At 46.1% G+C, this 14,151-nt stretch overlaps 1 protein-coding gene and 1 long non-coding RNA gene across 3 annotated transcripts in view; one reads left to right on the forward strand and one right to left on the reverse strand.

The window, feature by feature from the left end:
* YIF1A (Yip1 interacting factor homolog A, membrane trafficking protein) overlaps positions 1-14,151 on the reverse strand; it is a 189,319-nt gene that overhangs the window by 122,001 nt on the left and 53,167 nt on the right. For both annotated transcript variants that reach the window (XM_085625806.1, XM_085625805.1), the window contains exon 4: positions 1,550-1,654. In XM_085625806.1, the coding sequence (XP_085481932.1) occupies positions 1,550-1,654 (105 nt within the window). The remainder of the gene's footprint in view (positions 1-1,549; positions 1,655-14,151) is intronic.
* Positions 1-14,151, forward strand: part of LOC146798513 (uncharacterized) — a 101,818-nt gene that overhangs the window by 83,114 nt on the left and 4,553 nt on the right. The window lies entirely within an intron of this gene.

Below are 14,151 nucleotides of genomic sequence, written 5' to 3' on the forward strand. Positions count from 1 at the left end.
AAAGGAAATAGCACAAATGGAAAACAGATTTCAGAACACAAAAGATACCCACATCCTAGTAGGCATAAAACAAACACTAGAAGAAGTTCAAGTGACAGTCAATGTGGAGGTACAACACATGGGTAAATATGCAATAGCACTTTCATATGGGGAGCAAGATCAGCAGAACACCAAGACCCAAGACATTTGCCAACATGATCTCAGAAATACTAAACTATGAGGAACAGACTATACATGGTGCAGACGAAATCACAGAATGGGTCTGTGGTTATTATGAAGAGCTATACTGCTCACGACTCCCTCTTGATAACGAAGCCATAAATTATTTGTTGACTCGTATAGTGATGCTCTGGTTGACCTCAGAGCACAGGGAACACCGGATGTCGCCACTGCGGCCCGCCAAAATTAAGATCGCTGTTCAAGAGGAGCAGACCGGGAAGGAAACCAGGCTCTGATGGCTTAACTGTCGCATTTAATAAAGCTTTCCTAGGTCCATTCCTCCCACACTTAATGACATTATGTGAGGAAAAGGGGGGGGGGGGGGGCGGGGGCGACGGGCATAATGCCCCCTACAATGCAGGAGGCGATGATAGTCACATTGTTAAAACCCAGGGAACACACCAACCTCTGGGCTTCCTACAGACCACTGTCTTTATTAAATGTCGACTCTAAAATATATGCAAAGATTATAGCCAATCGATTAGCACCCAGTATACCGGAGTTGTATGCCCTGAGCATATTGGGGGGGGGGGGGGGGGGGCGGGGTAGAGGGGGTGTTGTCCCCGATTTCAGAATAACATATAATCTTAGAACACTCTTCGGCGCCATTCATAGGGTCAACGCAGAGGTTAGGGCTGCAGCAGTGCTCCCCGTATCTCGCAGGTATCGAGTATTTGTGAAATATAAAATTAAGTGGATCAATATTTTAAAGTTCAATCGGTGAAGTGTACTTTGGCACCACTCATGTTCTTATGCCATTCAGGATGAAATGCAGATCAGCATTTGACCTGTGCATATAAGGCCTGCAATTACATGCACAAGTATGCAAGCAAGTTAAATGTCTGAATTTTATTTTTGGGGTGCATTTGCTAGCAAAACAGAAACCTAAGATGGAATGCTGGTACACCCTCTCTGTGTTTCAGTCCCAGGTACAGGAAAAAGGGTAGCAGAAATGGGGGCAAAAGGGAAAAAAATGCAAAACTATGAAACGTTGCATGGAGATACTAAACGCAAACATCCTTTGAAACATTGTGTTTTTTAAAAGAGAAAGATACAATTTCCAGAAACGGCATGGACTCTGTTCCTTTTTGTTGCACGTGCACAAGACTTTTGCTCCCTTCTGAAGTAACCAATAATACTGCCAACGTTTTTCCCCAATGGTATTGTTCCTAAAGTTTCCTTGAATCTGCATCGCTTTTCTTCATCACCTCCAGATTCATCTTTCAATTTCATCCTCTGTGCCCCTGTAGAGGGCAACGCTGAGAGAACATTCTATTTGCATAACTAATTAGTTCTCTATGTCCTGTCATAAATAGAGACAATTATTTACCTGATGGGTGTATGGAAACATCAGAAGGGCCAGCTTCTTCATCACATATGTGGTGTCAACAGCGAAAAAATACTTCAGCCGATTGATGGACATGAAACGGTTGATCTGTTCCAAAATGCAAAAGAAAACAAAACTGAGATTCCATGACAATTTTCCTCAATTTAAAATTGAACAAGCACAGCATCATACCAACATTTTAAGTTCTGCTCGGAGGTGGTTTTACAAACGGGAGCGATGCAAGACAAACAAAAAGAGGCAAAGCCTTACAGGACTCTCACCAAGCCTTTTCAATGTTGGTGTCTGGGTGGAACACACAAGAAATTCAACCATTCCATTCCAGATAGAGGTCCAAGATCTTGCAATGTTTCACAACCCCCTTCTCGTACAGTGGGTCCCTGCCAGTTGGCTAGGTCTGCACTACATGAATAAGCACATAACATTTTTTCTGAAAACCACTCCACTTTCCAATATGCACACTAAATATGCTTTCAAAACTGGTTTAGAGCGGGGGGGGGGGAGGACTATAAGACATCAGCAGCAAATAAAATACAAATGCAATTTCACAGGCAAAAGACTAGATTAACAAGCATTGGCATGGCCAATAGGTCTCGCCTTTGGGGCCGTAAATGTTTTAGCCATGCATCGCATTTTCCTGGGTGCTTAACATTTACAGGTTTTACTACGCGTAGCATTTGGCGTCTATGTGGGTGGTGTGTTAAAGAGATTGCAAGCAGGACAAACCTACTCTTGTAGGCTACCTTTCATAGCATTGCAGGTTTTTAACTGCTCACATGTTAATTGATGTGGTGACAGGAATGTGTTTTACCAGATATAAAGTCTGCAGCAGTAGATTAAACACCACGACTGCTGTTGTTAAAATATATGTTCTTAAATGGCAAAGAATGTGATGAATTAAGTTCCAAATCGTTAATATGTTGGCATTTCCCAGTAAGGGTTGGAAGGAGCCAGAGTAGGTGGCTGATGATCACTCTCAATACAGCCCGCAGACACTATGAAATTTAGTTTAGCAGCCGCCTCGCCTCCCTCTCCCTCCCAGGAGCATATGCAAATAGGCTCTCGCCGATTAGCCTTTGTCGACAGTAATCAATGCAGGCTTGTAAGGGAAGCGGAGAGCTCCACAGGAGGAGTTCCCTCCTTTAATATACACATCACCACAAATACAGAATTTAGAAAAATATTTCCCAGGTAGGAAGCGATTTCTAATGGCTAACTTTTACAAATACATTTTTTAGAGAAATAGTGCAGCCACTGCACCCGCTTCAAAGATTGTGTTTTGCCAAATGGAAAGACTCGCAACAGTTGTGTCATTTCATTGTGGCTATAAAGTATACCCTAACAACCATGAAGCACGGTGCTCCGCACCTACTGTCCACCTTCTGTTACCAAGGGCGAGCACGGGCTGGCGGGGGGGAAGAAAATAGACGAAACAGTGGGGGTGTAGATAAAGCAGCAGCAGGTGTGCTGTGCGTGAGGAGAGGATTCCATATTAGGAAACAGAAAAAGAAGTGCAAAAATGAAACAAAGTACACAGAGGAACAATTCCACATGTAACAGGGCCAGTCGCCAGGTACAGGAACTACCCATCGTAAGGAGGGACAAATGTGAAAGTTAGACACAGAAAAGAAGGAATTTTAGACAAACACCCAAATGAACCAATGGGAAGAAAGAGGTTGGATCAATGCCAATAGAGTGGATACAGCATGCCTCGCAGAGCAGTCCATGCACGCCGACTCTAGGCTTGACTTAACAAGCATTTGCAATGCAATAGGTCTCGCATTATTAAAGTTTGAACTATTGGCATTGGTAAATAATGCAACACCAATAGCACAAACTTTAATATTGCGAGAGCTATTGCACTATAAATGCTCAGAGTGGACAACAAATAGCGAGCAAGTGAGGGAGCAAGAGAGTGAAAAAGCAATATAGAGAGAGAAAAGAGATGTGGTATAGGAAAAGTGAAAGTAAACAGAGAGCCCCTATTAAACAGAACACACAGATAGATAAAACCTTGGGTAGATGTTTACAAGCTACATTATCTTGAGAAGTATAATATCTGCAGTATTATGGAGCACGAAAACTGTAGAGAACACGAATGTGACAGAAAAGAGATGGTTTATGTGCACTTGGAGGCGAGATTGTTTATCTTTGGAAAAGGAGGAGAGATCAGGCTGGAGTGAGATAAGAAATACAGGGGGGGTCTCCAAGGCTTATAAAGTGTCAACCAAACAAAATGAGCAAGCAGCACCACAGAGGAGCCAGCCATACAAGGAAAATAAAAAGTACAGCACATTTACAGACGAAGTACAGAAGAGCTCACTGAACGGACTTGCATTTGTCTCCTTGTCACAGAGATAGGTGTTGAAAAGACAGGAAAACGATGGCCCAGGAAAGCTACCTACCCTATCTGGTAAATAAGCGCGGATGATGGTGAGGGTGGGGAGAGGGGTGTCAGCAGCATGGAGAAGTGGTGAGTGGGTGGGGAAATAAGGAACACTGGCAACACGTAAACATATATAAAAGTACCTGAACCGTTATGACCTAAACTCCTATAACTGCAGTAATTCAGGTTAGACCCCCTACTGATAAGGAGACACCCCGTCGGCGGAAAAGTTCCCAGATAGCACAAAGGCGGGTGGTTGACGAACGATGGTCTACTAAGTGCGTACTGTGCTGCTGTCTGATTCAGTCAGTGTCCTCAGCACAGATCTTCAGGTGGCATAGCTTTGGGGGGGTTGTGGTGTTGCACCCTCACCTCCACCATTAAATGTATTCCCTAGTAAATAGCTGGGAAGATGTGCGTTCAGTTGGGCATGGTGTCTGTGGGATTTCACCTGGGATTTTTACACGCACACACAGACAACAGACAACATACACACATGCACTCTCTCTCATCTCAATCTTCAAGTTCTTCAAAAATGTTGGCTATTTTACAAAATATTGGGTTTTACGTACCCCTGACAATCCACAATGCGCTCCCTTTCCACTGCCCCTTAAACTCTCTCGTGTCCTGCTTGTCATGTATGTATGTTGCCCCGATATGCCAGAGTGATTGTTGGAAAATCTGACGCTCACACCCTCCCAATGTTACTGACCAAGCTACGCCCCTGCAGATCTTCACGTGGGTAGGTATCACTGCGTCACCTGAAGCCGCGGCGGAGGGCGTCCGCCACTTCGCACGAATTTCACGTTGCACACGCAAGCTCCAAATTACTGTCATGTCACCCGTTTTTTGCTACGGCGCTAGATATACGCTATAATTAATGTGGCCCTCACAGTTGTTCTGCCACACGAGCAAATTCAATTAAAAGAAGGCTTGTGTCTGGCACATCACCACTCAGACGACGAACAAAAGCGGAGGGCCGCACAAAAGGCCCGATTGTACGACTACAACTGTTAAGCCATTACCCAAAATAACATGAAACAAAAGCAACTAAGCGCATTTGTTTCCAATTATCCAAATAAGCACACAAACACGGATCATGCTGCGGGAATACAGTGCGTAAAACCCATCCTTAGAAGTGCGCCATGTTGTAAAATGCGTTTTACGACAGCCTAAGTGCGTGTCCCAGGCAGAGGGTGGGATTCTGCACCCTGAGCACGAAGTAGCATCCACAACACAAGCTGGTAACATAACTCAGCGATGTTTGAGTCGTCTGCAGGTCACAGGGTTAGATTTCTGTCAAGGCGGACCAAGTCTTTTACGCTATCATGGTCGACAAGTAGAATATGCTCTAAACGGAAACACCTCATATTTACAGTGCTGTGAGATGACGAAACTAGCTGCGGATGCACATTAGAGCAAGCTGTTTTAGCAACTGGTCCACAATATATTGCTGTACATGTGAAAATGTGTGTACTGTAGTTAACCTACAGAATACGAGCCACTCACTTGACGTCAAACAAGACACAGGTTCCAAATTTCAGCAGCCTATAAAAAAAGAATGCGCTTTATTCTTGCGGAGCGTGTGAACGTGTTATTAAAGCTTTAATTGTCGGTGCCTTTGGGTTTCAGAAACACTTAGGCTTTTTACAGTTCCACTGATACACTGCAGGAGTTATGGTGCACAGCCAAGCATGTGATTTAAATTATCGCGCCCGTGTCTGGGCACGATAATTGAAACCATGTGACGGCCTATTGGTGTCTATTACGTGCACCAAGCGCGTAAGAGACACCAATAGGCCGTGGGCGGAGCAATGCGCCCGCCTTTGGCCAATAGCGCGCAGTCTTTTATTAAAAGACGCACGCTAAGGCCAATAGGGTAGGTGAAAAGGAAACGCATACGCACGAGCATGTGCTATTCCTACGTCAGCTTAGATTCCCCGTTTTTCACCTACAAAATGCCTCGCGCCTGCGCGAGCACTGCTGCGTAGTGCAACGCAGGTGCGAGACCTAAAAAAAAGTAATGCTCCATATCAGTTTAAAATATTTTAGAATACAAAAACCACCCAGAACTATTCAAGCGGCCTCCTCAGTCATTTTAAGTGGGAGGTCAATAGCTGAATGTGGAGATTGAAAATTTGGTCATTAAAGCAGCTTTTTTTTTTTTATTATTCTGATGGTCAGACATAAAAAGAATGATAAAAGGGACAAGTACTCAATGTTAAATTGAACTTGCAACCCGTAAAGACAGATCCCTTGTTTCAAGTTATCCTTAGGTAGGAGGCCTAAACTCCTGCACTTCATATCCACCCCTGCCCTTAGCCTTTGTAGCCCATTTCGTCAATCTATTTCAAGTATAATCTGAAAGCATGAAAAATAATCGGTACCTCCGAATGTATAACCGAGTAATCTCTAACCTCTTTCTGGGATATTGGCCTGGAGGGTGGCTGTGGTTATCAAGGATATTACAGATACTGCAGGATGCTGGGTTTCTGTTGCATTAACCCCCCCCCCCCCCCCACCCTCGCTTTTTGCTAGACTACTGATGTTCTTTGATTTGATGTGCCCTGGGTCCCTGCAATCAGGTTCCCTGAGCCTGTGTTCTTTCCCAAAAACTGTACCTTGTACCCCCAATTGACACCTCTTTGGCCACATGTCAGTCCCTTGTAAAAGGTACTATGAGTACCAAGGGCACTGTGGCCAGGGAAGGCCTCTAAGGGTCTCAAGACTTATTGTGCCACTCTTAGATGTCCTGTACCTTTAAACACACACACTGCCATTGCAGGCTGCGTGTTTTGGTGCAGAAAAAAGTGAAGGGTCGACATGGCACACATTCCTGTGTGCCATGCATACATCCAACTGCCCTTGGACAGGTCAGCAACCCCTATAGCTGGGTGCACTATACCAGTGGTGAGGGTAGAAGTGCACGAGCCCTGTACCCCTACGGTGTCTTGACCAATTCTTAGACATTGTAAGTGCAGTAATGCCATTAAGAGTATATGGTGCTGGGAGTTTGTCATGACGAACTCCACAGCACTATATTGGCTTTACTAAAAACTGGGAAGTTTGGTATCAAACTTCTCAGCACAATAAACCCACACCGACGCCAGAGTGGAATTTAATGAAACATGCACTCAGAGGGCATCTTAGAGATGCCCCCTGAAAAATTACCAGCCTCTGGTGGGTTCACGGACTGGTACACACCAGCCTGCCACCACGAGACATGTTTCTGGACCCCTGGGGTGGGAGCCTTCGCTCCCGGAGCCCAGAAACAAAGCCTTTCTTGGGTAGAGGTAGTCACACCTCCCCAGGTCAGGAAGAGCCATCTGTGGCAAGGGAGATTCAAAGGCCTTGCCGCTTTTGTAATGCGACCCCCGCGCCTCTCCTGCTTTCAGAAGCAGACACCCTTCTTCTCTTCCCTCCTTTTCAGCGAGAAGACAGGTGGGAAGCCCAGAAGGTGTGCCCACCTCTGCCAACCCCACCCCTCAGGTGGGGGAGGCGAGGTGAAGCACACTCTTCAGTGCCCGCCAACTTGCAGATGGCAGGCACTCTCGATTCAGGATTAGGGATTGTGCCCACTCCCCCACGTGGGGTGAGTACACCAAGGGTGAAATCACCCTAAGGTCAGTAGCCCATTGGCTACTGACCTAGAGACCTCTTAAACGCCCCCTAAATATAGTATTTAGGGGGCAGCCCTGAACCAACAAGGCAGATTCCTGCAACCTACAAAGAAGAAGGACAAAAGAAGATGCCTAGCAGAGGAGACTGCAGAGAAGAACTGACTTGACCCCAACCCTACCAGCTCGTCTGCAAGATCCAGAAATCCTGTTCCAAAAGTCGCCTTGTCCTGCAGCCAGCGACCTCCAGAACCCCTAGGAGGACTGACTGCCTTCAACAAAGACTGGATCTCCTGTGAACAGCAGCTCTGTTCAAAAGAAACTCCCAAGGCAGACTCTGAGCCTCCTGAGGACAAAGAAGCCCGATGCCTGGAACCACCACTGTACCAGACACCTATGGCTCAAGCCCGGGTGGCCCACCAGTTTCAGCAAGGTCCCCCAGCACTCCAAAGTCCAAGTCCACCATGGGTTGACCCCTCCAGGACTTCCCGAAGTCGCCTGCAGCCTCTGCATGGAGACCCCCCCCACCCCCAACTGCGAGTGGCGCAGTAACTTGAAATCTGACCTCAAAAGACACCCCTGCATCCAGCCGCCCTGGAGAAGAGAACCAGAGGTGCACATACGTCCGCGAGCCCTCCAACTTACCAGCCCAGCTGTTGGTTCCTCCGGGAAGTTTTCCTGGACCGAGCCTGCAGCCAAAATCCTGCCTACCTTTGGGGCTCCACTGGACTCTGTGCACACTATACCTCATTTTGGTATAGTATATACACAGAGCCAGCTTCCTACACATACGTATCAGAGAGGCTTTATCCCAGGGCAGTAGTTAAACGAGCCTATGCATCTGATGATGGGGGCTATAGACATGGCGGAGGCTCAGAAATCTCCTCTAACAGTAGTAGATGTGGATGCAGCTAAAGCTTTTGATAGGGGCCAGTGGGAGTATCTTTGGGTCACCCTTAAGAGCTTTGGATTTCCCCAAAATATAATGAGCTCAGTACAAAACTTGTATAGGTCCTCCACAGCAAGAGTGTTGGTAAATGGAGAACTCTCAGATCGGTTCCAAATAACTAGAGGCACAAGATAGGGTTGCCTCCCATCTCCCCTCCTTTTTAATCTTTATATCGAGCCCCTAGCGCACCAGATTAGGAGAGATACCACTGTAATTCCTTTTAAGACTACTGCATCCTCCTGAGGCTCAGCCGGGAGAGACGCGACTTTGTTTGTTCATTTGCGAATTTGCACAGCATCTTTTTAAAAATTCTTTTTATACCTCTTACTTGATTGCCTGCTTTTATGTGTTTGATGTGATTTTATCCTCGGCGTCCTGTTTTTCATCCCTGTTGACAGCGCAGTAGTGGAGCTTCAGTGCCTGCGCTCTGCACATGCGCACTGACTCTGTGGGCTGAGGGGGTGTGTGACGCCTGGACCAATCGCCGAGTACAAAGGGGCATTTAGTGGCAGAATGGCGCGAGCGCGCACTACTGCATCCTCCTGAGGCTCAGCCGGGAGAGACGCGACTTTGTTTGTTCATTTGCGAATTTGCACAGCATCTTTTTAAAAATTCTTTTTATACCTCTTACTTGATTGCCTGCTTTTATGTGTTTGATGTAATTTTATCCTCGGCGTCCTGTTTTTCATCCCTGTTGACAGCGCAGTAGTGGAGCTTCAGTGCCTGCGCTCTGCACATGCGCACTGACTCTGTGGGCTGAGGGGGTGTGTGACGCCTGGACCAATCGCCGAGCACAAAGGGGCATTTAGTGGCAGAATGGCGCGCGCGTGCAGCGGGCGCGCCGCTGGCGCGCCAAAGGCAAGCCCGTCTGCGCCCGTCCGCGCTCGTTTTGCGCCCGGTGCCGGACACTCTGCGCTCATCAGCCCCCCTGGGGAGAAAAATTTGGTCTAGGAAACAACTGCTCGATCTGTCCAAGTCGAATTGTGTAAGGCCTACTTGCTTTTCACTGGACAGGCTGTCGGCAAAGGGTGGAAACCCCTGCGAAACACAGTGTGAATCCTGTAAGTTTAATCTGCCTAGACCGGCCCTAATAAAATCGCTTGATACTTCTATAAAACCAAGTGCTAATACCTTGAATAATGTTCATGGGGAACAACCCATCAAAGCAGCTCTGATAAACTGCAGATCTCTGCCCAAGCATGCTGCTGAACTCTGGCTGCTTCTAAAAACCTCAGGTTTGGATCTGCTATTTTTGACTGAAACTTGGCTGCGAGAAGGGTCGAATCGGGACATCTGTCTGACTGTTCCCTTGGGCTATAGAATGGTTATAGCCAACAGAGCTGACAACAGACTTGGGGGTGGTCTGGCACTAATTCTGAAAGAGGAGTGGGAAATTTCATATAAGAAAATAGCAGAGATAGGTCCCATTGAGACCTTGTCCTTCCAAATTAAATTCAAGAAAAACTTTCAATGGCAGGACTTTTAATCTATAGACCCCCTAGCACTCCGACTTCCTACTGGCCGCTACTATTTGATTGCATCGCCAACCTATCGTTACGCTATTCCAACTACACTGTGCTAGGAGATTTTAACGTACATATGGACCTGGCTAACTGCCCTCTGGCCTCTCTAGTAGGCGATGCACTAAAAAGTTTAAATTTTGTGCAAAGAGTTCAATCCTCTACTCATGCAGCTGGACACACATTAGATCTCATTTTCACTAATGACAGGACCATCATTGTGGAAAAGCCACTGCCAGTAACCTGGTCAGACCACATGCTGGTCACATTCAAGCTGGGACTGATGCGCCCTGCTAAGCACTGTGGACCTACTATAGAAAACAGAAGAAACTGGAGGAAAGTTACTCCTGATTCAATGAGAAGTGAACTAGCCAATACCACTCCAACTCCCTCCGGAAACTCCACTAGAGATTCCTCCCTCTTTAATGCATGGCTGACCTCTGCCCTACACAAGATAGCCCCGATTAGATCCTGTAAAGTACCTAGGAGTAGGCCATCATCGCCTTGGTTCAATAATGAACTCCAAATGGAAAAAAGTCATTGCAAAAATCAGGAGCATATTTGGAGGAAAAACTATGAAACCTCAGCTAAAGAGACTTATAAGGAGGCACTGAGGAAATTTCATACCCTCAAACGTAAAACCATGAGAGACTTTATGGCTAAACAAATCATGGAGGCAGAAAACTCCCCAAGGGAGATCTTTAAGATAGTGGAGAGTTTCTTGAAACCTCAGTCCCTAAAAAGCACCGCCCCGGCGTCTCTTCCGCTGTGTGATGAACTAGCCTCTTTCTTCCATGACAAGATTGCGGCCATCTACTCTACCTTCCCTATTACGGATGAGCAGGCGATGCCTCTGGTATGCCATTCAGTCAAATGGTCAGACTTCCGTCGGTATGAGAAGGACGCCTCGCTGAGGGATTTAATGAAAGTCAAGTCTGGATGCCCTTCCGATCCCTGCCCGGCTAGAATACTCAAACTTCTAGCCCCCGTAGTTAACAACACGCTGAACAATGTTTGGAATACCTCACTGGACACGGGAATCTACCCTACTGAATGGAAGAAAGCCTTCGTCCGTCCTATTCTTAAAAAAGAGGACGCTGATCTCTGAATATTAGACCGATCTCTCTGCTCCCTGCCCCAGCCAAGATTCTGGAAAAGGAGGTCCAGAGGCAGCTGTCGGATTTTCTTGAATCAAATAGCTGCCTGCATGACTCACAATCGGGTTTTAGGGCAGGTTACAGCACCGAGACAGCTCTTTTAGAGGTGGCAGAGTCAATTCGTGAGACGATGGATACAGGAAACTGTGCCATGCTTGTGCTGCTCGATCTGTCGGCAGCTTTCGACACGGTCTCCCATAAGATCCTGCTCAATAGGCTCCACTCACTAGGAGTTACAGGGACCGTGTTACGTTGGTTCCAGTCGTTTTTAGAAGACAGATCTCAACAAGTCTTCCTTCACCCACATGTTTCCAGCTCTAGGACACTGTTACAAGGGGTCCCACAAGGATCCGCCCTGAGTCCATCTCTGTTTAATGTGTATCTGGCTCCACTGGCATCTATCGTGGAAGGTTTGGGTGTTCGTGTTGTTTCATATGCTGACGACACTCAACTTATTTTCTCCTTCAAAGAGCAGAGTGAGAATGCTTTTACCAACTTCAGGCAGTGTCATAATATTTCGTCCTGGATGACGGATAACTGCCTGAAATTGAACACTGACAAGACCGAGATATTGTTTTTTAATCAGCCTCTCCCCCCTCAATCCGAGCTCTGGTGGCCAGTAGAATTAAACCCTCCACCAATTCCTGGAAATTGAAGGCACTGCGCAGGTGTCTTCACTTTCTTCCTATGGAATGCAGGAAGACGGTGGTCCATGCGCTCATCACCTCTCAGTTAGACTATGCCAACAGCCTTTTCATTGGTCTCCCCGACTATCTTCTGAGGAGACTTCAAAGGATCCAAAATGCTGCTGCCAGACTTATCAGAAATGTGCCCCTACGGTATCACATTACCCCCCATCTGAAAAGCCTACATTGGCTACCGGTTAAAAAAAGAGTGATGTTTAAGGCTCTGGTCCTAGCCCACAAAGCGCTCAGAGAGGTTGGTCCTCTCTATCTGAGACGTAGGCTCCAAAAATATCAGAATGCTAGAACTCTACGATCTAGCACCTTGAACCTCCTAGCCATTCCACGCTTTAGAAAAGCAAGGTTGGGAGGCAGAGCCTTCGCGGTAAAAACAGCCACGCTGTGGAATATGATGCCTAACCCCCTGCGTCAGATAAAGGCGGAACTACCTTTTAGAAAGGCCCTCAAAACATGGTTGTTTGGCCTTTCCTCTACCCTCTAACTCCTTGACCTCTCTCCTGGTCTCTCCCCCTCTCTGGATGGATGCTAGCGCCGGGACACCTCCGTTGGAGGTAGCTGTTGCGCTTTACAAATGCTAATAATAATAATAAGTCCGCTGAATTGGAGGTTGAATTAGCATTATATGCGGATAACATGGTAATATATACAATAAATCCGCAGTCTGCAATACCTAGTTTGATGGCGAGGGCTGAGCAATTTGGTAAAATATCTGGATACAGGGTTAATGTTGATAAAAACTGAAGTTATGGATTGGAACCAGAGAATGATCAGTCAGGGTGCGAAATCCCAAATGAGGTACTAGGGAACTTTCATAAGTCAGAAACTGGAAGACATCTAGCCGGTCAATTGGTAAAAAGCGAGCCAAGAGGTTGAGAGACTCCTAGCAAGATTGTCTAACTTGCCACTGTGGTAGAGTCAACCTCATTAATTTGATTATTCTCCCCCAAATCACCTTCCTGGGCCGCTAAGGGTTCTAGGATCGCTTGGAAAAAATGGAGGAGAAAGCTGGGGGCGGGGACTTTGGCTCTTCCTGATATCCTGACGTATTGCTATGCTTTCCATTTTAAGAACCTTCGTATGATGGCCAATAAAACAGATAGATCCTCTATGGGTAGACTATAGGAGGCAATGCTTGGTCGACTGTGGCAGAGTCACTTTTTGTTCAAATATGGAGAGCCGAAATGCTTAAAAAAAAAAAAGTCAGGTTGAAAGTTTTGAAAATGGCATTAAGAACCTGGTTATATTTCCGAAAGACTTTTAGGATATCATATTAATACGTCTTCGGCACCAATCTGGGGATTTCCCGGGCAGTCAAGTCTGCCTGGTGAATCAGCTAAATCGACCCTTAAAGTCAGCTGGTCTAAAGTGTTAGGCAGATCTCGGAGCGGTTTCAGGTTTGGTGGAGCTGGAAGTGTTGAAGGGATGTACTAATGGTCAGCTAACTAGAGTCAAATACTCTCAGCTACGATCATGGTGGGCAACCCAAGAGTGGCTAGAAGAGGAGGAGGAACCATGGCTTGAACAGGTGATTGAAGATGGCCTCCTAAAAAATGAAGTGTATTTAGTATTCGGCCTTTTTAGGCCGAAGACAAGAGAAAGCCGGATATTACTGCAATTTAGGAAGGGGGAATTGTGGAAGGAAACTTAAGGCGATTATGGCAAGTATCTTTTTCCACATTATATGCGGTGGTGAAATCTGCCTCACTCAAGGTAAGCCATTTATTTACCACACGCAGGGTCTACTGGTCACCAAGCAAGCTCTCAAAAATCATTGGGAGAGAAATTGGATGTCCGAAGATTAATTCCCTAATGATATGCAATGCCCAATGATTGCCCCTTTTTTGATCTCTGTATGCAACTTTATATATGAGGTGACAGGATACCAAATAGAGGTAAGCCCTCAACAAATAATTTTTGGGCTTAATCCTGATACAGGTTTCTAGGCAAGCTCTCCTATAACTAATTTAGTTTTTTTATGTGGTTTTGCTGGCAAGATGAGAGATATGTAGGCTTTGGAAATTTGCTAACCTCCCGCTTTCTTCTGACTGTGTTAAAAACATCAGGCAGACCACCCTTTCCTTATAAGAGATGAGAGCTGCACCAGCAAGAAAATGATGGCAGGATGAGGATAAAAAAAAAAATCTCCAACACCTAGGATGGTCATAGTCAAGAGGGGCCATTTTCTGATGGTCTATAAAAAGACTAGTTCAATCAATTGGACAGAAAAAAATGTAGAAGTAAAAAACTGTGATGT

Source organism: Triturus cristatus, chromosome 9 (genome assembly GCF_964204655.1).
Source record: "Triturus cristatus chromosome 9, aTriCri1.1, whole genome shotgun sequence".
Lineage (NCBI taxonomy): Eukaryota > Metazoa > Chordata > Amphibia > Caudata > Salamandridae > Triturus > Triturus cristatus.